General features: G+C 33.9%; 4 protein-coding genes, 1 long non-coding RNA gene and 1 other non-coding gene across 17 annotated transcripts in view; 4 read left to right on the top strand and 2 right to left on the bottom strand.

Annotated features, from left to right (window-relative positions):
- The first annotated feature begins 399 nt into the window (after positions 1 to 399).
- On the top strand, positions 400 to 6950 carry LOC145733134 (putative multidrug resistance-associated protein lethal(2)03659). 4 transcript variants are annotated; one of them, XM_081985810.1, is made up of 14 exons: positions 400 to 525; positions 1687 to 1821; positions 1871 to 2107; positions 2166 to 2326; positions 2592 to 2813; positions 2872 to 3073; positions 3127 to 4318; positions 4505 to 4671; positions 4730 to 5114; positions 5211 to 5361; positions 5411 to 5641; positions 5694 to 6205; positions 6259 to 6693; positions 6753 to 6950. In XM_081985810.1, the coding sequence occupies exons 2-14, from the start codon at positions 1730 to 1732 to the stop codon at positions 6786 to 6788; spliced, it is 4023 nt and encodes a 1340-aa protein (XP_081841936.1). In that variant the 5' UTR covers positions 400 to 525; positions 1687 to 1729; the 3' UTR covers positions 6789 to 6950. The 4 variants fall into 4 exon arrangements, with proteins under 4 accessions (XP_081841936.1, XP_081841933.1, XP_081841935.1 ...); XM_081985807.1 differs by lacking the exon at positions 400 to 525 and adding an exon at positions 1030 to 1184; XM_081985809.1 differs by lacking the exon at positions 400 to 525 and adding an exon at positions 1285 to 1447.
- Positions 6951 to 7215: 265 nt separating this feature from the next.
- On the top strand, positions 7216 to 14729 carry LOC145733150 (protein Loquacious-like). 2 transcript variants are annotated; one of them, XM_081985834.1, is made up of 7 exons: positions 7216 to 7385; positions 8804 to 8970; positions 9188 to 9489; positions 9766 to 9925; positions 10225 to 10359; positions 11856 to 12005; positions 12254 to 14729. In XM_081985834.1, the coding sequence occupies exons 2-7, from the start codon at positions 8818 to 8820 to the stop codon at positions 12500 to 12502; spliced, it is 1149 nt and encodes a 382-aa protein (XP_081841960.1). In that variant the 5' UTR covers positions 7216 to 7385; positions 8804 to 8817; the 3' UTR covers positions 12503 to 14729. The 2 variants fall into 2 exon arrangements, with proteins under 2 accessions (XP_081841960.1, XP_081841961.1); XM_081985835.1 differs by lacking the exon at positions 11856 to 12005.
- LOC145733304 (small nucleolar RNA psi18S-1377) lies at positions 10010 to 10142 on the top strand. The gene has a single exon (XR_014179183.1). It is a non-coding gene; the product is annotated as a small nucleolar RNA psi18S-1377 (small nucleolar RNA).
- LOC145733173 (uncharacterized) lies at positions 14259 to 15084 on the bottom strand. The gene is made up of 2 exons (XR_014179132.1): positions 14918 to 15084; positions 14259 to 14864 (listed from the first exon to the last, which is right to left on the bottom strand). It is a non-coding gene; the product is annotated as an uncharacterized LOC145733173 (long non-coding RNA).
- A 30-nt stretch (positions 15085 to 15114) lies between these two features.
- LOC145733156 (solute carrier family 25 member 35-like) lies at positions 15115 to 20351 on the top strand. Of its 3 annotated transcripts, XM_081985842.1 has the most exons (7): positions 15115 to 15131; positions 15411 to 15473; positions 15527 to 16078; positions 16745 to 16998; positions 17057 to 17295; positions 17354 to 17579; positions 19709 to 20351. In XM_081985842.1, the coding sequence occupies exons 4-7, from the start codon at positions 16755 to 16757 to the stop codon at positions 19936 to 19938; spliced, it is 939 nt and encodes a 312-aa protein (XP_081841968.1). In that variant the 5' UTR covers positions 15115 to 15131; positions 15411 to 15473; positions 15527 to 16078; positions 16745 to 16754; the 3' UTR covers positions 19939 to 20351. The 3 variants fall into 3 exon arrangements, with proteins under 3 accessions (XP_081841968.1, XP_081841970.1, XP_081841969.1); XM_081985844.1 differs by lacking the exons at positions 15115 to 15131; positions 15411 to 15473; positions 15527 to 16078 and adding an exon at positions 16227 to 16372; XM_081985843.1 differs by lacking the exons at positions 15115 to 15131; positions 15411 to 15473; positions 15527 to 16078 and adding an exon at positions 16406 to 16690.
- The window catches only part of LOC145733132 (receptor-type guanylate cyclase Gyc76C-like), a 28934-nt gene continuing 26773 nt past the window's right edge, over positions 20341 to 22501 (bottom strand). For all 6 annotated transcript variants that reach the window (XM_081985802.1, XM_081985801.1, XM_081985805.1 and 3 more), the window contains one exon: positions 20341 to 21798. In XM_081985802.1, coding sequence (XP_081841928.1) covers positions 21609 to 21798 — 190 coding nt within the window. In that variant the 3' untranslated portion in view covers positions 20341 to 21608. The remainder of the gene's footprint in view (positions 21799 to 22501) is intronic.

The following is a 22501-nucleotide window of genomic DNA, read 5'->3' as shown; positions in this document are numbered from 1 at the left end:
GAATCTCTGCAATGCAAAGGGTAGCTTTGCTTGAAGAAAAACCTTGAAATTCTTGTAAGAGGGGTTGAAAAGGGTTGGTGAAAGTTGGTATTAAGCAGACAAGGTCAGTACGTTGTAAAGGTGCTTAGTGTTGACCTGTCTGATTATCTTTTTAATTCTTTTCCACTTACAGAAATGATTATAATTTAGTAAATATTGTCTGAACTGATGTGCAGTATTTGCGTAAATCACAGCACTGTTCGTAGATTGTGATTGGTAAAAAAGCAGCAAGCTGAAAGCTGCACATCACAAACTATACTCACTGTACTGTCTGTGATTAAGGCAAATACTGGACTTACCATCAAAGAAATGTAACAGGCATAACCAACAATTCAAATTTTGTTGTCTGCATGACGTTGACAAATTTTAGTATCAGGTTTGGCTATGTTTATCATTGGTTTTGGTTTTCAAAATGTATAAATTTAAAAAGACTTCTGGGGTGTTACAATCCATATTTTTAAGTTTCCACGTCTGGAGAGGGTATAGGTGAGAATTGAATTTTTTTTATGTTAGTAGTAGTAATAGTAAGTAACACATGTGCAGTATTTCATAGTTTGTGATAGGTCAAGAAAAAGCAGCAATCTACAAGCTGCTATTTTGTGAGATTTACGCAAATGCTACACATGTATTGTAATCTTGGCTATGATAACTGTGTGATTGGGCCACCTAATTATACAGATTATACTTCAAAAACGCATTTTTTAAATTATCACTTTTTAAGTAAAAAATAACCGGTGGAATTTTCTAATACGCGACTACCATTAGTCCATCAAGGTACTTTACCGATTCGGTTATGTCATATCCATTAACTAAAATTCCTCGAATCACCCAGGTATATTACACCGTCTAGAATAGTTTTATCGTCGCATTTTGGCTTCCAGCATGAAAAATCAGTTAAATTTGTGATTTTTTTTGTACAATCCTCACTCCAAACTGATATAAGTAACTGATAAACTAAAGCGCCGGTATAATGATACAAATCCGTGCATCCGCCTAGTCAGTGTTACACAAATAGTACGTTTACCTTACCGTGTGTCGTGTGTTTCAGTGCCAAATCATTGCGAAAGCAGCATACATAATTTATGTTACAACAATATTATAATTTAACGGATGGGTTTTAGGTTAGGCTACTTTTAACTATGTCGGTAAGAATTATGTAGACAATGATGTTAAGGGTTTCTTTGTTCAGGCTTATCCTTTTCTCGTGTGGTGGTTTATTTACAGTGCTCAACACTCTTGGAGTAAATATATTTTTAACAATGGAATTTTCCACTTTGCTACTTAACTAAGTAATTATTAACAATCAAAAGTGATGTAGCATTTTGAACATAACAATCAACCTTGATGAGTATTATTACACCCACTGCAAAAAGTGATAATAAAACACCACAACTTTTTTTCATAAAAGGTAAAAGAATTTTTATTTGAATTTACGTATAGGCTAATATAGGGGCTACGATGATTGGATTTTTTTCAAGGGCATAATTGAAATCTTATCTTTATTATTTAATTTTGATGACCGTTATCAAAAGTGTAAAATCTTTACTTTGATTGTCATTCCGGTTCAAGCACTCCCACTAAGTGTAGGTGCAATTTTTGGTTAATTTCCTTGATTGCAGGAGCCAATAATTAAAATAATCTTTTCAGGTGCACTCTAAGGCAAAGTAAAAATTAGGCTAAAAGCAGAAAAATGGAGGACTCAAAAGATGCGGAAATTAGGAAAACTAGGAAGAAGGCCAATCCATTTGAGACATCAAATATATTTTCAAAGTTATGTTTCATGTAAGTTATCATTTTACTTATTCTGGATTTAATAATTAACGTAATTTAGATGGATGCTGCCATTATTTGTCAAAGGTTTCAAACGAGATTTAAAAGAAGAAGATCTGTTTCCACATCTCAGTTCTCACGAATCAACCTATTTGGGCAATAAACTACAAAGACAGTGGTCGATAGAGCTGAAAAACAACCCAACCAATCCATCTTTATGGAAATGTTTGCTCAGGGTATTTGGACGACAATTGGGTATAATGGCTGCATTTTATTTTTGCATCGAATTGTTTGTTAAGTGAGTTTTGTCTTTAATAATCCCTGTACCAAGCAAAGTAAGTGCAATTTTCTTTCAGGCTAAGCCAACCTTTATTCTTATCTAAATTGCTGGAATACTACGAACCGGACTCACAAATGACCAAAACTGAGGCATATTACTATGCCGGTGCAATTGCGTTGGTTTCTTTAGTATGCCAAGGATTTCAACACACTTTTATGCTGCATAATTTCCATTTAGGTTTGTACACACCATTTAATATCAAAAGTCAATTATTAAAGTGTTTTTACTACTGATGTACAGATTATACACTACGTCAGGTTTTACCTTATCAACGTCTGATTAGCATATCGCTATGAGTTTCTAAAACTAAACGGAATATATTTTAGATAAATTTATGTGTCAAGTTGTACTAGTTGTTATATCTAGCCCTCCTTAATTTAAAAAAAAATACAAAGCACTTTCAGTACATTGTCTTGAAAATAATCAATTTTTTAATTTGTAGGAATGAAAATCCGTGTAGCTACATCAGCTTTAGTATATCGCAAAGCTTTAAAGCTGAGTAAAAGCTCATTGGTCGAAACTACTGTAGGTCAAATGGTGAATCTAATATCTAACGATGTGGGTAGATTCGAATTAGCTACCACTCACATTCACAGCTTATGGATGGCTCCCATTGAAACTGTGGTGGTTCTAGTTTTGATTTATTTTTACGTAGGTCCTACAGGTATATTTTACACTAATTTCCAAAATTTTACATGATTGTAAATTGGTTTAACATTTAGGTATGATTGGGGTGGTAGTAATGCTGCTGTTTATACCATTACAAATGTGGATGGGTAAGAAAACTTCGGTATTCCGATTGGCTACCGCAATCAGAACTGATGAACGTATTCGTTTGATGAATGAAATAATTTCTGGAATGCAAGTGATTAAAATGTACACTTGGGAGAAACCTTTTGCTAAACTGGTAGAACTTACCAGACGGTAAGTCCTGAAACCAAGATAAAACTTAAATTTTGACTATTTCACTTATCCAGGCGGGAAATGGCTGAAATAAAAAAGATTTCAGTGATAAGAGGTATAATGATGTCTTTCAACATTTTTCTCAACCGAACTGCAGTCTACGTTTGCGTACTGACCTACGTGATCACCGGCAACATTTTGAATGCCCAATATGTGTATGTGTTGCAGTCTTTGTATGGAATCCTCCGAATGTCGGTTACCATGTTTTTCCCTCAAGGAATCACCCAGATTGCAGAAGCAAACATCTCCGTAAAACGCATCAAGAAGTTTTTAATGTACGATGAAGTGGATTTTGACTCAAGTGCCACATTTTACAATTCCGCTATGTTGTATCAGCCGCAAGAAACGAAAAATGGAGGTGGGGAGTTGACACTGTTTACCAATAAGGAGAAACCTCAAGAAGGGATTGAAATTGACATCAAGGACGCCTCGTTTAAATGGGTCAAAACTCGAAGTGAAACTGCTTTAGACTCTGTGAATTTCCACGTAGGTTCGGGGGAGTTTGCTGCTGTTATAGGAACCGTAGGCAGCGGGAAAACGACACTTCTTCACGCAATTCTAGGAGAACTGGTTCCTACTAAAGGAGAAGTGTCGGTAAAAGGGATTATTTCCTATGCTTCCCAAGAACCTTGGTTGTTTGTTGGTAGCGTTCGTCAAAACATAATTTTTGGCCAAAAATACGACGCTAGACGTTACCACGAAGTGGTACGCGTATGCCAACTAAGACGCGACTTTACCCTATTTCCTTATGGAGATCGCACCATAGTAGGAGAACGTGGAGTGTCCCTTAGTGGCGGCCAAAGGGCTAGAATTAACTTAGCCAGAGCTGTATACAAGCGGGCTGATATTTACTTACTAGACGACCCTTTATCAGCTGTGGACGCCCATGTCGGCAGGCAAATGTTCGACGAATGCATAATGGATTATCTGAAAGATAAGTGCGTGGTTTTGGTGACGCATCAGCTGCAATATCTCAAAAACGTCCAGAAAATCTACCTGTTAGGTCATGGAAAAGTGGAACAGTCAGGCTCATACGAAGACATCCAAAAAACGGGATCGCAGTTCACTGAATTACTGAACGATTTGAAGGATATTATCGATGATGAGGAGGTGAAAGTGGAAGATTCTGATGCTTCTGAGCCTGTGAAAGGAGTCAGACGTGTTTCTACAAAGGAAGTAATACCTAAAGTAGATACTGATGAAAAGGTGAGTTTTACATTAATTATCTGTATTAAATAAATAAAAAATGAAAAAATGCAAATGAAGAGACATAGACAATTGAACATTCCTTAAGATAAAACTTAGAAAATTGTTTACTTGATTAAAAGATTATATTTTATATAACATACTGACTGTGGGAAGGTTTCTAATGTTTTTATTTTTATTCTAAAGGATCCTAAACTAGAAAGAGAAGGCAGAAGTGGGGGTACTGTTTCATGGGACATATACAAATCGTACTTTGTCTCTGGAGGCCATTGGTGCAAAGTCTTAACATTATTTATCATTTTCATATGTTCTCAAGGTTTGGGCAGTGTTGCCGACTACTTTTTGACAATTTGGTAAGTGTAATAATGAAACCAACCAAACTGAATGAAATCAATTTTCCCGGTTCTTAAGGGTAAACATGAACCAAGTCCAAAAGTCTTTTACTCAATTAAACTACTCCACAACGTCACCATTATTGAACATTTCGGACGCCACTCACTCACCATATACCAACTTTCAAAGTTTCTGGTTAAACCTCGGCAATAACATACTGGTGCTGTTCTACAGTGGAATTGTATTTTTGATGATAACTTTAACGATCGGAAGGTCTTTGGTCTTTTACCGATTTTGCAATAAGGCTTCAATAAAGCTGCACAATCACATGTTTTATAAAATCGTGTATGCCACCATGAGATTTTTCAATACAAATCCATCGGGAAGGATTTTGAATAGGTTTTCCAAAGATATGAACCAAGTGGATGAAATGCTTCCCATGATTTTATTGGACACTTTACAGGTATGAAGGAAAAGTAAGTCAGCATAATTTTTGCTTTGAACTTATTATATTGTACTTTATAACTTTTGCATATGGTAAGAATGATAAACATTGCAGATATCCTTAAATGTGATTTTTATAACTATGATGGTGGCTACGGTGAATCCATGGATGTTGCTGCCTACCTTTATAATGCTTACGATTTTCTACTTCCTAAGGGTCATTTTCCTTGCCACTAGTAGGGATATTAAACGATTGGAGGGGATAAGTGAGACATAGTACTAAATCCTTATACTTTTATAAAACGTTGTTTGTAGCTAGAAGTCCTGTTTATTCCCATCTGACTGCAACATTACAAGGGCTGACTACCATAAGGGCGTTTGGTGCTCAAGAGATTTTAAAGCAGGAATTTGATGGATATCAAAACGCTTACAGTTCTGCTTACTTTATGTTTTTGGGTGCTAACAGAACTTTTGGTTTTTGGCTGGACATGCATTGTGTAGCCTTTATTTCTATGGTCACTTTCAGTTTTTTGGTTTTCGAGAATAGTACGGATTTTTGGATGCTTTTTTTTCGAATGTGTAATGTAATTCTTTTTAGACACCTTGGGTGGGAATGTTGGTTTGGCAATAACGCAAGCAGTACAGTTAACTGGTATGTTCCAATGGGGTATGCGTCAGTGGAGCGAATTGGAAAACACAATGACTTGCGTGGAACGTATTAAAGAATACGCGGACGTGGTGCCTGAAACGGACGTAGACTCTAAAGAACCTCCGAAAGATTGGCCAAAACAAGGCCGTGTAGAGTTTCACGATTTAACAATGCGATATGCAGTTGGTGATTCGGCGGTACTGAGAAATTTGAGTTTTGAAGTTCTGAGTGGAGAGAAAGTCGGTATAGTCGGCCGTACTGGTGCTGGAAAGTCTTCTATTATTATTGCCCTTTTCCGACTGGCAGTTAATGAAGGGAAAATTCTGATAGATGGGGTTGATGTTGAGCATATAAGTTTAACCAAGCTCAGGTCAAGTATTTCAATTATTCCTCAAGAACCGGTTCTTTTTTCGGGGACTTTAAGGAAAAACTTGGATCCTTTTGATGAGTATAGTGATAATGTGAGTTAAAACAGTTACAGCTGGAATATTAAAATAAACTATGAACTTTGAAGGTGCTTTGGGATGCATTAGAGGAGGTGGAGTTGAAAACTGCGGTAGCAGAACTCCCTCACGGATTGGAGAGTATCATGTCGGAGGGGGGTTCAAACTTTAGCGTAGGTCAACGCCAACTAGTCTGTTTAGCCAGAGCCATCATCAGGAATAATAAAATTTTGGTTTTGGACGAAGCCACAGCCAATGTTGATCCCCACACTGACGCTCTTATTCAAACTACAATCAGACACAAATTTTCTAACTGCACAGTGTTGACTATTGCCCATCGCCTGCACACTATTATGGACTCGGATAAAGTTCTGGTGATGGACGCGGGTAGAAACGTCGAATTTGGACATCCTCACGAGCTCTTAGAAAAACGGGGTGTATTCTATGATTTGGTGCAACAAACTGGGAAATCGATGGCGGAAAACTTGATCGATATTGCTCATCAGGTATTTGAATATCCTGGTACATTTTACTGAGCGAATATAGAAGGTTTGGTATTTTTTAGAGCTACAAACAGATTGAGGGCAAGAAAGACATTTGAAATTGACTGCAATGCTCAGATAAGCTGGGTAATGAAAACGGCTGTGTTCTCACATAGTTGCCATTTAGTCACAAATGTACTTATTAATAATGAATTAAAGTATTTTTTTATGTAACCAATTGTGCATACTATTTTGTGATAAAATTAGAGTAGATTATACCAGTAATTTTTGTTTTTTTTTTGTGATTTATTGGTGGTAGATTTACGGTTCCAAATGGGATTTTTTGCCAGTCTATTATAATATAGTACTGTAATAAATGATTTTTTCTTTTTTTTTGAACAGCTGAATAATGGTCCAACTAAGTGACGTCACCAAACATTTTTTTGATACTGGCTATAGGTGAGGTGGCTTACACGGTTGGATATAAATGACAGTGTTGATTGACATTTTTAGTTGTCATAACTGTCAGCGTGACTTGTGTGCGTACTGCGTGTGCGTACAGCGTCGCGTCCGCCATTTAACATTTGCCTATCCAAAAAACCAAATCAAAAAGCATGTTTCTCCTTTGTTAAGATTTTAAAGTTTAAATAGATAATTCCTGTTCGATTTGGTTAATAACTGGATTAGTGTTATTGCTGACGATTTTTTGCATTACGGTAAGATTAATTACGTTAATTTAACAGTGGTTTGGTGTGTCTGCAAAACTTTTACACATAAAGCACTTCAAATCCCTGTTAAATCAACCGGCATTTTATTTGCTGGGGTAAAGCAACTCTTTCCCTTTGTAATTGAATAAGGTGTACCTTTTGTTCACTTTTGTATCGTTTGAAAATCGCTTTGTTTTAGTAATTTGCCAGAGCCACAGGCCACACCTAAAGGTTAATTAGATTCCTACCCTTAATTCAGTACATTTTTACTCAAATTTCATAGGTAAAATAGGTATAAAACCACATTGTGCTTTTTATTAAATAGTTTAGTTTGTAGATAGACACAGGGCAGACAAACATGTGCTTTTGTCTGAAAGGTATTGGCTTATTATAGGTAATTGAATTGTTATTAAATGTAGGTTTATATAATTTGCTCTATGTACCTTTTTAATGCAAGTAATCTAAAAAATTGCTATATTATTGTTTTGTTACTATATTGCTGTTGTTCCATATTCCATCTTTTCTATTTCACCATTTGGTAACCTTTATTCTTGTCAATACTTTTAAACTACCATTATTTCTAATCTAAAGACTTTGAATCCAAAAACCACATAGAGGCCATGTGACCTGTAGAGATCAAAAGGCGTTTAGATCCGAAATCACAACACAAACCCAAATAAAACTATTGATTTTAAATTTCATTTACATACATCCATAACCCTATTTTATTTTCATTTCAGGAATTTAATTGATTAGAGGCAATGTTGCCAAATGCTAAAATTGTGACCACATTTGTTTTCAGGCTCTATGGAGTGAACAGAGGGAATGTGAAGTCATGATGACAAAATTTGGCAAAACCTTGGCCGCATTTGTTTTCACGCTCCATGGAGCTAGCAGAGCTTTTTTGACATCACGATGATGTAATTTGGAAAAACCTTAATTTGACCAACTGTCAAATTACGTCATTGTGACGTCAAAAACGCTCTGCTCGCTCCGTGGAGCTTGAAAACGAATGCGGCCCTTGATCACCATATCAATTTTAAGTAGGATCTGTCAAATATTTGAGTATTAAAAAGTTACTGAACCTTCAAGCTTGTCTCTGCTTCAAGCTTAAAATGAAAATTTAAAAATGCTGTAAAAAGTCAATTAAAATTAAAAATCTGTATTTTTACACCCAATCCTATTTTATTCTATATTTATTTGTCTCAGTGTTACTTGAATGTTCACTTAATTGTTCATTTGAGTGTCAAATGAGACATACATAAACTCATATTTCCAAGAGTGATTGTATAATTTGTTTACAACTTCACTTTGTGTGAATATGATACATTTTTCTTACTTTTGTTTACATAAAGAATTTGATTTATAAGAGATTGTTCAAATGAAGAAAATCATTTTAGCTTGATTGTTAAGTAAATTTGTTTCAGAAACTGCATAGAAAATGCATCAGGTTGGTCCAATAATGCAACATCCCCAAATGATGGGTCCTAGCCAACCTCCATCTGGGCTGCCCCATCTTGCCCGCAAAGGGAAACATCCAAAAAGTATGCAAATACCCACTGAGAGGCTTACTCTTACCGAAGAAGCCAAAATGGTAGGTTAAAATTGGTAATTTAAGTTAAAACAATAATAGTCTCAGTGTTACTTGAATGAATATTGCCATATTCATTTGAGCGTCAAATGAGACACACATAAAATCATATTTTTCCACTGAAGTTTTTATGAATTGATTAAATTCTTCAACTATAAATATGAAACATTTTGTGTTTTGGTTCCCAATTTATGTTTCTGTACAGCAAAGAACTTTTCAGGTTTACAACTCTGACGTTAACGGTGGGGCTAACAGTAAAACTCCAGTGTCTGTATTGCAAGAACTGCTTAGCAGACGCGGCATAACCCCAAAATATGAACTTCTACAAATCGAGGGCGCTATTCACGAGCCCGTTTTCAGATACCGTGTGTTTCTAAACAATGAGTTTGTAGCCACTGGTACTGGGAGATCTAAGAAGGATGCGAAACACGCCGCTGCTAAGAACTTGCTTGACTTATTGGTAGGAAAAGTCACCCCTGAACAAGCCAATCAAACTAATGGAAACCCTGGAACAACTGATATGTAAGTCTTATTTAACATGATTTTCTAGCTGTTCCTTTGTCTCAGTGTTACTTGAATGAATACTTTTAATATTCATTTGAGCGTCAAATGAGACAAACATTAATTCGTATTTTCCACTGAAGTTTTTACCTATTCTGTAAATACTTCAACTAAAAATATTGAAACAATATTGCCCACTGTTTTAACTTTTATGCACTAAATTTATTGTGTAGCCATGTTTAAGCAGGAAAATTTGTATTGTATCTGGTAAGTTTTATGTAGAATAAATTGTTGCAGAACCGCTCAAGTTGTGTCTCCGTTTGACGATAAAGTTATGGGAAATCCGATCGGATGGCTTCAAGAAATGTGCATGTCCCGACGCTGGCCGCCACCGCTCTACGAAATGGAACACGAAGAAGGCTTGCCCCATGAACGACAGTTCACCATTGCTTGCCAGGTAAATTTTATTCTTTATATTTCTATAAATTGTCTGTAGTCCAATTCATTGCCACCCTAGATAATTTTCATCTTGTTCTGCTTACTGTCTCAGTGTTACTTGAATGAATTTTTAGCCATATTCATTTGAGCGTCAAATGAGACATACATAACATCATATTTTCCACTGAGGCTTTTATGAACTCTGTAAATGCCTCAACTATAAATGTGATACATTTTGTATAAAAAATTATCTGTATTGTTTTCCCAAAGTAATACGCTATTATGGGATAGTTTTAGAATTGAAACATTCAATTACAGGTACTAAAACTACGTGAAATTGGTACGGGCAAGTCGAAAAAGTTGGCTAAACGTGTTGCCGCCCACAAAATGTGGCAAACTTTGCAAGACAACCCTTTGGACGGGATGATGCCTGGTCTTGAGAGTGACGAAGAGGTATGATTTTTTGGTCATTTAATTATTAATTTAAATCTGCTCCTTTATAAGCTAGCCACAACTTAAACATGTGTCAGGATTGTATAGGAAGCTTTTTTGATTGTAACTTTCACTTATATTTTGCTTTGTTGTCGGGTATTTTGCTGCCTTTCTATAACGATTTTCAAGTATACAAAACCGGGTAGACAAAAAAAATGTCCGCATATAACATTCCAATTTATCGTCCCATTTGTTAGGCCCGGTTTTGTTTTAAAATTTCTAGCAAATACCTAATCTATAAGGACGAATTTTTGGGTCTGGATAAGTTGTATTTTTTGCAATACATATTTGAATTATAGATGCATTGAGAATATAGTAAGTTAAAGTCATGCACGTCAATGAAACAGCTTCTAGCGTTTAGGTTTTTATACAGGGAGTTTCTAAAAATATTGTAACTCATGTAAAGAGAAACACTTTCTACCTCTCCTCATCCTAAGGTGCTCTCCTTTTATTGGTACACTGTCTTGAGGATCTAGTCATGATTTAAAAGTAACTTTTGTAAATTTACGAATTATCAGGATTAATGCAGAGGGCTATAAGTTTAGAATAGTCACAAAGACGGTAAAAAATACAAAATTAGTTAAATTGTGGTCCTACTTTTCCTCAATTTAACTCTCTCTTACACACGATTTTTCTGCCACCCTGTTTATATTATGATAACGGAAAAGATCGATACAGCAAAATTTTTGGCCATTTTTAACGTATCTCCAAAATGCCTTCAGAGTCAAATTTAAAAAACAAAATAGGTTAGGTTAGGAAGGAGGAGGAATGTTTTTTTTATAGGTATGCAAGGGAAAAGAAAAATGTGCTGCAAGTTTCTTGAATTGCAACCCAGTGCATTATGATAGTTGAGATAATTTTAGAACATTAGTTTGGGGGGGTTTTTAATTTTTGTTCTACAAAAGGAATAACTGGGTGTTTTCGAAAAAGACGTAATTTACAAAAGAAATGCTTTTATTACTTAACAGCTTATGGCACTATAGTTTCATTTTTAATAAAATTTTAAATATGAATCTTATATTATTAAGATTATCCTCAGTATTTCTGCAGTACAGGGTTGAAACGTTTGGTAATTATTGTCCCATAACCTTATTATACTTTTTTCATTTTGTATAACACTAAACAAATTGTTAACCTTTGTTGTACGTTAGTGATTTTACAACCAGTAAACTTTTAGTGCTGATTATAAAATTAATCGTGGTATTCCCGAGATACAGAGTAATTTATAAAAAAGTACGTCTGTTTTTTTTTTGTAAACCAAAAATTGAAAAACCCTCATACATGTCCTGAAATATCAACCAAACCCATTATATTACACTACTACATACCGTGTCGATGAAGAAATCACTGTAAATCGAGTAAATTTGACAGGCATTTTGGAGATACTTTTCCGTGATCAGTTTACATATGTTTTTCATACTTTATTTGCTAAACTTCGATTTTGTATGCTGTTTTAGTTGTCGGGCAAAGCGAATAACCTCGCACAACGTTACGCCGGATTGAAAGACAGCAAAATTCCCACACTAAGCACTCAACAGTCTCACAAGGTGTCCCAATTCCATAAAGCTCTTAAGCAATCCGCTGGCAAGAAACTTAATGAGTTACAGGTAAATTATAATGTTTTCCTATCTTAGTTTTTTTTTTAAATTTAATTTATTTCTGGGATGGTTTGTATTTAGGCAGTACAGGCAGAATGATTTTAAAACTAGCCAACCAATAGACCTTGATTAGACTTTTTATTTGATTGGTGGATTTGCATGTTTGTGTAGTTTCTCTGACAATTTCAAGTGGCATCTGCGCGTATATAACCTAACAAATAATTTCTCACTACTTAAAACGAATAATTTCTTTTCAGACTGTTAATCTGGCTGGCAAAGACTTCAATTCCGTTCAATATTTGTCAGACATCGCTTTGGAGCAGAACTTTGAGGTGACTTACGTGGACATTGAGGAGAAATCCTTTTTCGGGCGTTGCCAATGCCTCGTTCAGTTGTCGACGTTGCCGGTGGCTGTGTGCTTCGGCATCGGGAAAACTCCGAAAGAGGCTCAGTGCAACGCCGCCCATAACGCATTGGAGTATTTAAAAATCATGACCAAGAAGTGAATTGACTGAAACAAGGAAAACTCCTGTGTCGTGTTGTCTAACAAACGTCCGGCCTTCAGTGCCGGCGCAACAGGTTTTTTGCTTTCTTCTCTTTTAATGGTTTAATGACGGTTTCGTTTTACACGCGTTTATTTACCGGATTGCCGTCAAAAATTTTCGTATAGTTCTCTTATGAATAATGCCGCCTGTAATTTACGTTTTGCTTTGTAATTTCTAGAATGATTCTTCATTTTGCTTCTTTTATAATTATTACAAAGAGTACTAAAATACTAAGAAGCAACTAATATTGTAAATTTTCACGGTTGTTAACTGTACTTTCTTATTTACACGATGATTTGATTGAAAATGACAATCTAAAACGACTTGTTACATTTTTTAGGTTTCACCTATACATTATGAATGAATAATTCCTTGGAAACGGTTGTGATATGATGAAATCTTTTTCAATTATGTCTGTTTATTTAATTATTTTGATTATTTATATTTCATCATCTCACGTTCAAGTATATACCACAAACAACCAAATTAATACAATAAAACTAACTAAACTTTATTTCCAAAATAAAAATTACAACTTTTAAAAGTTCCGAAAAATAATGCAGAATTTGAAATCGATTCTTCCAGTGTTTTCTCATATTGATATAATTTTAGCGAATAATTTCCGTGCTAAGACACCGAACTAGCTATCATTTGAGCAATCTTGTTTTTGGAAAAAATACTTTCTTCAATATATCCCTCTGCAACCGTCGAACTTTTCCACTTTTCATGTCGTTTTAGAGACTCAAATGTAGCTCCAACAAGAAGAGTAGACGATGTGCGCCGCAGACAGTGGCTAGTGTACGACTCCGGATGATCCAATTTCAAGTACTTTGCTGTAGGTACACTTCCTATCCTATTCTGACCCACTGGCTGTACTATACAGCGACCTTATGTAAGAAAGATTCCTTTAGGTCTTAGTGCTGCATATCTTCTTATCACACAGCACTCTTACAAATATAACCACCCCTTTATCTTCAATATGGTCAATGGTCATTTTAACTAACTCATCTTGTCTTAATCCACCAAATAAACCCATTACCAGTATTACCTTATGTAGCAGAAGTTTCAAAAGCAGCACTTTCCAGAAGTTTCAAAATTTGTTCTCTTTCTAAAACTTTGGATTTTTTCGGAATATATCCTTTTGACTTAACCCTTCAAAAATGATATCAAACGTTGAAATTGAGAAATATCTATATTTTCATGAACGATCAGCGTAGATCTATGAATTGAGTACTTGGTCCATAGTGAGTTTGGAGTATATTTTTCTGACTGAAATAAAAAGAAAGAACAATTAAATTTATGTATTAAAATTATGATAATATTTTCAACTTACCAGCTCCTAGATATACGCCATTAAAACAGTTTCATTAATATTACCAATGGCATTTTTTGTCTTCTAGGCAATAAAAATTTGATATTCTCTGTGATAGGAAGCTCTTGACTTTATTGGTAATAAGCTTTTGCTGCATTTTATTTTATGCTTTCTGGAATGGGTATACTTTTTCAATGCTAGAAACAGTAAAAATGTGACTTTTGAACCGTTTTGTGACATGTCCGAAAAGTTTTAGTTAAACTTTATTATTTGCACTTTTTTTCTAATAATTATTGTAAAAACGTAAATTACAGGCGGCATATACGAATTTGAGGGAAGGATAGCGTTTTTTACAAGCTATACTTTGCATAGAATTAGTGGTTTTTTTCAATATGATATATCCAGTTTGTTTGTTTGCATTTCCCTTTATAATATGCACTATATAAATATTTAATTGAGGCATAAACGTGAAATTTATGTCCTTTATTCGAATAATATTTAAAGGTGTTTATTATAAGAATCATAATATAACGTAGCTTTAGCCTAATGTTGACGCGTCGTATTCGTAGGCACTAGAGCGTTTATTACTACTTATTATTATATCGTGGCGTATCTTCGTGTAATTTGGTGCCCCAGAATATGATATACTGTTGTATATGTGTAAAGGGAGCATTTATTTAATGCAAAGTATAGAGGTTGTATCCATAATTTTCGTCGTAATTAACATATATGTCAATAAGTGCAGTCCTTTGAAGATGGACACGTATCCTACGCGTACTGCAATAACTTTCTTCATACTTTATTAAAAATTAAGCTTCTAGTACTGTTAGTTGTATTGATGTGTATGCTAATTAAAACCAACAATATAAAAACAGACTTGGTCATTTTTAAATCCAACCCCTTTTGTGGTGTTGCCCTGGTTTTTTCATGATCTTTAATTTCTTTGTTTGTCCTTTATAGATGAGGCTGAACCCAAACGGTGCCAACTCCAGCATGAATCAATGAATAAAACTGTAGAAAGTATTTTTTTGAGGTAAGTAGGATAATGCACCTTGTATACAAACTGTTAGCGCCATCTACTAGAGTTTGAGTGTCCCAGAACTTTTTTACTTTATTTAAGAAGTCTCAATACAGAGTTATTGATCGATAAAAATATCTAACCTCCAAAACCGACACCTTGTATCATGGTTTTACTATTATGTCACTAACCCAAGTGAAAATATTTTTAAAGCAATTTGATACTGAACAAATTCAAAATATAAATATTTATTGATCATGGTGAGCGTAAATTTTAATACAGTTGTGCAAATTTAAGTTACTTTGGTCACAAATACGTTAAATAAATATTTTCTTAATTATGGTGCATGATTTGCGTCACTAAAATTATGAACAATAGGATTTACCTGGCTTGAAAATGTTAAGCATTAAAATTGGCTTATTCTAGCACGTGTCAGTGTCATAACCAGAAAAAACAACTTTCCAGCCCGATAACCCTTTACAAAATATATGTTCAAGGGATTCTTTGGTTTTAATTGAATCATTTTATTTATTTTCCAGGTGTACCTAATTGATTTACAAGTCATTGGGTCACCACCCTTGCAGAAGGGCTGATTAGACGCAGTAAGTTTACTTTTTTGAGGCTTTAAATTTTCAAGACATTTCTGTCCTTTCAGAGGGGTATTTTTGTCTACACAAATTTGGACTAGTAATTATACATTCAATGACCTACACACACAAAAAGCAACAATATCTAAATAAAGAGGTGGTGCCTCATTGTGTTTATGTGCTAAACACAACAAAGTTCCAGAAAAAAATTTCCCGAGCTGGCAACAGGAAAACTCCGTAGTGTGATATTCATCGAAACGCTATTATTAGCGATATTTTCTCAGTTTCGTTGCCTAACCTATAACGAAAGGTGTTGTCCTCGTAGGCATTTCAAACACAAGTAAATGTGTACTTGAATTAAGACAGTCACGTTTCGCGATATGATGGAATAGAAGCAGACTTTGATACCGCTATTCGTCTACCGTAAATGTTTGTGCGATCGAGATAAAACGCAAATATTAACAACAACGCTAACCACATGCAAGAATTTTCCTACTTAAAAATGCCTAGTTTATATTTATACATAAATGTGATTTGTAAGCTAAAGTGCTTGAGCATATCATGTAGGTGAGACTGATCGACGATATAAAACCAAGGCATTCATCGCTAGGAAAATAACGGTAAGTCGTGAAAAACTTCCGTATTTTTTTCCATCTAATACCTTAATCGATTTTTCATTTAGTAATCAATGGCAAAGTGGTAAAACTCACTATAGAGACCACGTGATTAAATTTGCACCCGTAAAAATCGCTACGATCAAAATTATCTTATTTGCTGGGAGAGTTTTAGGATGTAGTACAATATTTAGTGAAGTGGGTGTACTTTAGACATTACAGCAAAATGATTGATATATGCAAAACAATTTTGTGGTTTATTGTGGTTGGTTGTGCTATTTTGGTTTTGGTTTTATAAGAGTTTCAAGACGAAAGGTGCACACTGTCACAAAGATGTGACACTTAAAGTTGCCTTAAACTAGATTTTTAACAAACATCATTGAACATTATTTTTAAGCTTTGTATAATCGTCAAAATGATCCATTAGAGTAAAAACATTACAAAATACTTTAATTTTTCCAAACTGTATAATAATTCAAATCATCCCAATTTTTCTATGATGCAAGTGGATGTCGCATGATTTTTAATCATATTATTATATGAGATAAGACGACCTTAAGTTTGAGCACTTAACAGTTGTAGTGTAATTAAAATTGTCTACTAAAATTTACGCAATACGTATGTGTGTGTGTTTCCTGCATCATTCATTCATAATAAGTGAATCAATTTCAGATTAAAAAAAATGGATTTCATATGTGGAGGACTAGCAGCAAGCGGAGCTTGTATCTTTAGCAATCCCTTTGACGTGCTTAAAACCAGGATGCAGTTACAGGGTGAATTGCAGGCGAAAGGGCAGCACGCCATTTATTACAAAAACGTGTTTCACGCTGGATATGTCGTTGCCAAAAACGAAGGTATACGGGGTTTACAAAAAGGACTCGGTGTTGCCATGACGTTACACGGAATTAGAAACTTCATTCGACTGGGTGAGAAGTTTGATTCAGTTGGAAACAATTTGTGCAATAATTCTAATTTGGGGCACAGGTTTGTATCAAACTTTGGAGAACAAAGGGGTTCTAACTGACCCGGAAGGGAAAACGATATTACACAAAAGCGCCATGGCTAGTGCGTTTGCTGGAGCCTCTGGAGCGTTTTGTGGTAGTCCACTTTTCTTGATTAAGACTCAATTACAATCTCAAGCTGCTAGACAAATTGCCGTAGGACACCAACATGGTCATCGCGGTGCTCTTACAGCAATCAAAACTATTTACAGTAAACACGGGGTAGGTTTATACACGGTGATCTGGTTTTTAAGTTCGTTTTTTAAACGTTTTAATTCAGATTATAGGGTTGTGGAGAGGCGTGACCGGAACAATGATCCGGGCTGTCGCGGGCTCATCATCTCAACTCACTACATTCGCCATTTCTAAAGATAAACTGAAAGAAAGTGCATTTTTACGAGACTCGCCACTTCTTACCTCCCTTGTGGCTAGTATTTTTAGTGGGGTCATTCAGACTATTGTGATTAATCCATTTGATGTAGTTTCAACAAGGCTTTATAATCAAGGTAAGTTGATTATTATACATCCGCCAAATTAAAAAAAACTATAAAACCCCATAAATTATCAATCAATTTCTGTTATTTGGACTTTTTGCGCTTGATTGTTTAAGATTGAGTAACATTTCAATGCGGTTTGTTGCCATTTTGCACTACCATACATTTTTTTTTTGAGAATAAAGAACTGACAACTGTGCATGCAAAGAAAAGATGATGATATTCATTTTTGATTCTTGGTTTAGAGGTTTAAACAATTTTGTTTATGTATTTCTCATACATAGTGACGCAGTATTTGATTGTTTTTTCTAAAAGTTTTTTTTTTGTCAAACTTTCCATATGAGTAAGTTTTACGATTAATAACGAAGTTGGTAACTTACTTACCAAAAAAATTCTGGAAATTTTTCCAGAAAATTTCCCAGAAAAATTGGAAAATCTGAAAATTTAAAAATAATTTGTTTTTTTACATTTTTGTACTATTAACTTGAAGGTATTTAGGCAGTTGAGGTTAATTTTGAAAATAAAAAATTTTTACTGAAGTTTCTTGACAATTCTAGTTTTTAATACTTTAAAGTCAAACGGTGCGTGGTACCAAAAAAGTGTATAGAAGGTAAAAGTTGTATCCCATCGAGTATAAAAAATTGTGGTTTAAATTTCAGACCTCTAACCTGACACGTTTCTGAGATATTGATCAAAAAACGAGTCAACTTTGACGCCCTCTAGCGACTAAACGGGACAACATAGTCGTGCCCGCTTAACGTCACGTGATAGCCCCGTTTATTAGCTTTCTTTTGTTATACGGTGTGTTTATATAGGGTGTGTCAAATAAGCGAGTTATGGACGATTTTCTGGAAAAGTGCACCAAAATTTCGCTCAAATTGGGAATTTCTGCTTTCGAGTATACTGATGAATTATCTAGGAATAAAGTATATGCAAATATCTACAAGATTCATATTTGGTATTTTTTTTATAAAATGAAAATTAAATAAGTTACAAGATGTTAAAAGAATTAAAATAAATTTATTGAATTATCCTGTAATTCAATCATCACAGCCAATTGAGCCAATTTTCATGTTTTGATCAATTTTCGAGATTTTGCTCATTTTTTACTTTTTGAACCAATTTTCATGTTTTGATCAATTTTCATATTTTGCTATTTTTTAGTTTTTGGACCAATTTTCATGTTTTGATGAATTTTCGTGATTTTGCTCATTTTTTAGTTTTTGGACCAATTTTCATGTTTTGATGATCAATTTTCATATTTTGCTATTTTTTAGTTTTTGGATCAATTTTCATGTTTTGATCAATTTTCGTGATTTTGCTAATTTTTTAGTTTTTGGACCAATATTCATGTTTTGATCAATTTTCATGATTTTGCTATTTTTTTAGTTTTTGAACCAATTTTCATGTTTTGATCAATTTTCATAATTTTGCTATTTTTTAGTTTTTGGACCAATTTTCATGTTTTGATGAATTTTCGTGATTTTGCTCATTTTTTAGTTTTTGGACCAATTTTCATGTTTTGATGATCAATTTTCATATTTTGCTATTTTTTAGTTTTTGGATCAATTTTCATGTTTTGATCAATTTTCGTGATTTTGCTAATTTTTTAGTTTTTGGACCAATATTCATGTTTTGATCAATTTTCATGATTTTGCTATTTTTTTAGTTTTTGAACCAATTTTCATGTTTTGATCAATTTTCATAATTTTGCTATTTTTTAGTTTTTGGACCAATTTTCATGTTTTGATCAATTTTCATTTAAGTGTGGGTCAGACTGTGACAGTACAGGTGAAAAAAGTCACATTCTAAACCACACTTTAACTTAAACTATGCTTAAAGTACGACGGTGCAAATGGCAGTTAGATGTCTTAAATTATCTCATTAGAATGCATGATAAGTTTGATAATAACAATAACAAGTTTGACAGTTGTTTTCCCTATCAAGGAAAATTTTCATTTAAGCATGAAGTAATTTTCCGGTAAATTTCCAAAAATGAAAATTTGCCGACCCAAAAATTATCGCTTTTACATCCCTGCACGTAATTGCCAACATACTTACCATAAACTGTACCAAATATACTTAAAACATCTCATGTAACCTCTCTCAGATTTTTTATTATTGACTACTTTTCATTACAGGAGTCGACGCAAATGGAAAAGGCGTTCTATATTCCGGAGTAATAGACTGTTTCGTAAAAATATTTAAAACCGAAGGTTTTTCGGGACTTTATAAAGGAGTGGTGGCGAACTACATGAGATTAGCGCCGCACTCGATGTTTTGCTTACTTTTTTGGGATGTCCTCAAAGGTTTGAAAGTCCAGTATTTGGACAGTAGAAATAAGTCCACGTTACTTATAAATGCACGGTAACGCAAAATTACTGTTATTTTGGTGAAAAGTGAGTGTTTTGTATTGATTGTTATATTTTATTAGCGTAACGTTTTTGTTATATTTATTGAGAGGAGGTAATAATGATTTGAACGCTATGCAGCTTTACGAGAAAATCTACTACTTGCGAATAAATAAGTGTTCGATATATTAAGCTATACAGCTAAGGATAACTCAAATAATATTACTATATAGTTGGTCAAGTACTAAAAGCAATGATATTATTTTGTAGATAAACTGTATATATTTCTTATGATACGCTTTATATGGTTCAGTTTCACACTTTGCCAACTTTTTCTTATTTTTTTTTATTAGAAAATACGTGACCTACCTAAGAGGTCCAATTGGGCTGGATAAGGTTTCCATTAAAATAAACACTAAACGTCCAAAATAAATACGTCTATATTTATTGAACATACTAACATAAAGTTTTATAATATGTACATTTAACATTAGTTCGTTGACCAAATATTCCATACACAATATCTGATACACAGTTTTTACAATAACATTTATTATATCACAATTATAACCATATTGTCGTTTTTGGCGACATCTAGTAAAATAAAAAAAAACACTGATAAACGACAATCAGTTGAAAATTAAGCAGAATAAAATTGAATGTTTTTGTACATTATACGTATAGATAACATTTAATACACTGACTTAAGTTATGATGGCACACAAATGTTAAAATGTAGCGAAACTACGACGAAGCGAGAAAGGTGAGACTTATTATACATTTAGTTGTGTGGAAAACCCTATACCCTCAACATTAAAAAAGTAAATCTAAACTGTTATTTACATTGAGATATTTATTGTGCTTCGGTAATGATATAATGCAATATTATTACGGAAGCACAAAATATTCACAGCCTCTTACACTTCCCTGGTTTCTGAATTTCCACACTAGAATTTTCAGAGAATGTTGAAGACAAATGCTAATTAATATAAATAAGTTCACAAAAAATGCACAGCTGGAGTAATAGACATATTGTCATAATTGTGTTACAAGGTGATCAAGAAATAATGGTTCTGTATTATTTTAAGCCTCCAAACTTTTCGTTGATTTAAGGAAATTTATACAGGGTGACTCTAAACCCTATATGTGATCTTATGTGTTATGTGTGGAAAGAAAATTAAATATAATAAGTAGGTATATCCAAAAAAAAAACTTTAAATTTAAAAAGTATTATAAAATTTACCAAATAAAGGTACAACTTGTACATTTAATAAAAGAAAAACAATAATAATACTAGAATCAAATTTAAGTAGTAATAAAGCAGAGTTGTGAAAAATTCTAAAAACGGCATATAAACAAACAAATATAAAATAACAAATAACAGAAATATAAACACTTTTAAAATGGCGGGAAAAAAATTGAATGTGTTGATAAAAAAATATTCATAAAAAATTGTAATTCTAGCGAATATAGTCTTCGTTGAAGAAAGCTGTTTTTGTAGAAGCTTTACCGGAAAACTTGCGCAAAAACAGATTTGCCAAGACTAGTTTTTGTTCCACCCTGTTTTGGTACACCAACAATTGAAGCAATTGTGGTTTTAAACTGTAAAGTTCCAAAAGGGATTAAAAACAGACCAGCTGTCAACAACCAGCTTTCGTAACTTTATCCAAGTTGTGAAGTGAACGGCTTCTCAAACTATACTTTCATTATCGGGGGTGGGTAAATTATTGTACTCGTTGATCGTGCCTTTTTTCAAGCTAGCGTTACTCGCTTTTAAACTATTGCCGTTAAATATTCCAGCCAACCATTTCTTGAATGATCTTTTTTGAGTTAATTTGTTTTGATAATCCATGGTGGGTAGTGCGTCCAAGGAATGCGTGCTGAAAAAAAAAGTTTTACCTTAAGTAATAGTCCATGGGTATTTAATGGCAGAATCGATATTACTAGCTCAGCTCTAGTGTTGATATAAGGGGAAGATTGGAAGTAGAAGAATGAAGTTAGGTTGAGTTTTAGTTCGTTAGTCCGCCATTTGTCAAGATTTTTTCTACATTAGATATTTTTTTGTTACATTAACTGAAATAATCAGTAAGATTGTAATAAACACAATCTTTAACATATTAGTGTTTTTATTATTACAGAACTAGGTAGTTCAGATCTACCTTTGCATACTTCGGTTTTAAGTGGTAAGATGGAACAGACTCTATAGAGAAAGGTTTATTTATATTGCTAGATTGGAGTTTAAGCTACAAGTTAAAGATAAACGAAACTAACTACCCAGGCTGCATTAGCTCCTGTTCGCTCTATGGAACGAGAAATTCTGCTAAGTTTTCTCCAAAGTTGCTATATGAAAATCTTACCCCGAATTTAGTTTTACTTCTACTTAGCATTAAGAGTTGCTTTTGGCCTATTCCACCAACGTATATTTAGTTCCAAACTAAACTAAGCAAACTCAAAATTACGTTGTCTATTTCGCGATTAGAAAAGTGACCATTGTGACGTATACAGGTGTGGTAAATCCAAAACCGACCATAGGAAAACCGTGTAACGGACAGAGAAACGTAGGTAATTGCATGCGCGGGAGAA

Source organism: Ips typographus, linkage group LG8, assembly GCF_016097725.1.
Source record: "Ips typographus isolate SLU linkage group LG8, UJ_Ityp_2.0, whole genome shotgun sequence".
In the NCBI taxonomy this organism is placed as follows: domain Eukaryota; kingdom Metazoa; phylum Arthropoda; class Insecta; order Coleoptera; family Curculionidae; genus Ips; species Ips typographus.
The sequence above is the reverse complement of the archived record's forward strand: the minus strand, read 5'-3'. Positions and strand labels throughout refer to the sequence as shown.

Excerpts from the sequence above, each read along its gene's own strand:
- LOC145733134 (XM_081985810.1), top strand. The coding sequence starts at position 1,730 with ATGGAGGACTCAAAAGATGCGGAAATTAGGAAAACTAGGAAGAAGGCC. Across the intron at positions 3,074-3,126 it reads CTGGTAGAACTTACCAGACG|GCGGGAAATGGCTGAAATAA; the intron begins GTAAGTCCTGAA and ends TCACTTATCCAG. Across the intron at positions 4,319-4,504 it reads AAGTAGATACTGATGAAAAG|GATCCTAAACTAGAAAGAGA; the intron begins GTGAGTTTTACA and ends TTTATTCTAAAG.
- LOC145733150 (XM_081985834.1), top strand. The coding sequence starts at position 8,818 with ATGCATCAGGTTGGTCCAATAATGCAACATCCCCAAATGATGGGTCCT. Across the intron at positions 10,360-11,855 it reads GTCTTGAGAGTGACGAAGAG|TTGTCGGGCAAAGCGAATAA; the intron begins GTATGATTTTTT and ends ATGCTGTTTTAG. Across the intron at positions 12,006-12,253 it reads AGAAACTTAATGAGTTACAG|ACTGTTAATCTGGCTGGCAA; the intron begins GTAAATTATAAT and ends ATTTCTTTTCAG.
- LOC145733156 (XM_081985842.1), top strand. The coding sequence starts at position 16,755 with ATGGATTTCATATGTGGAGGACTAGCAGCAAGCGGAGCTTGTATCTTT. Across the intron at positions 16,999-17,056 it reads TAGAAACTTCATTCGACTGG|GTTTGTATCAAACTTTGGAG; the intron begins GTGAGAAGTTTG and ends TTTGGGGCACAG. Across the intron at positions 17,296-17,353 it reads CTATTTACAGTAAACACGGG|ATTATAGGGTTGTGGAGAGG; the intron begins GTAGGTTTATAC and ends GTTTTAATTCAG.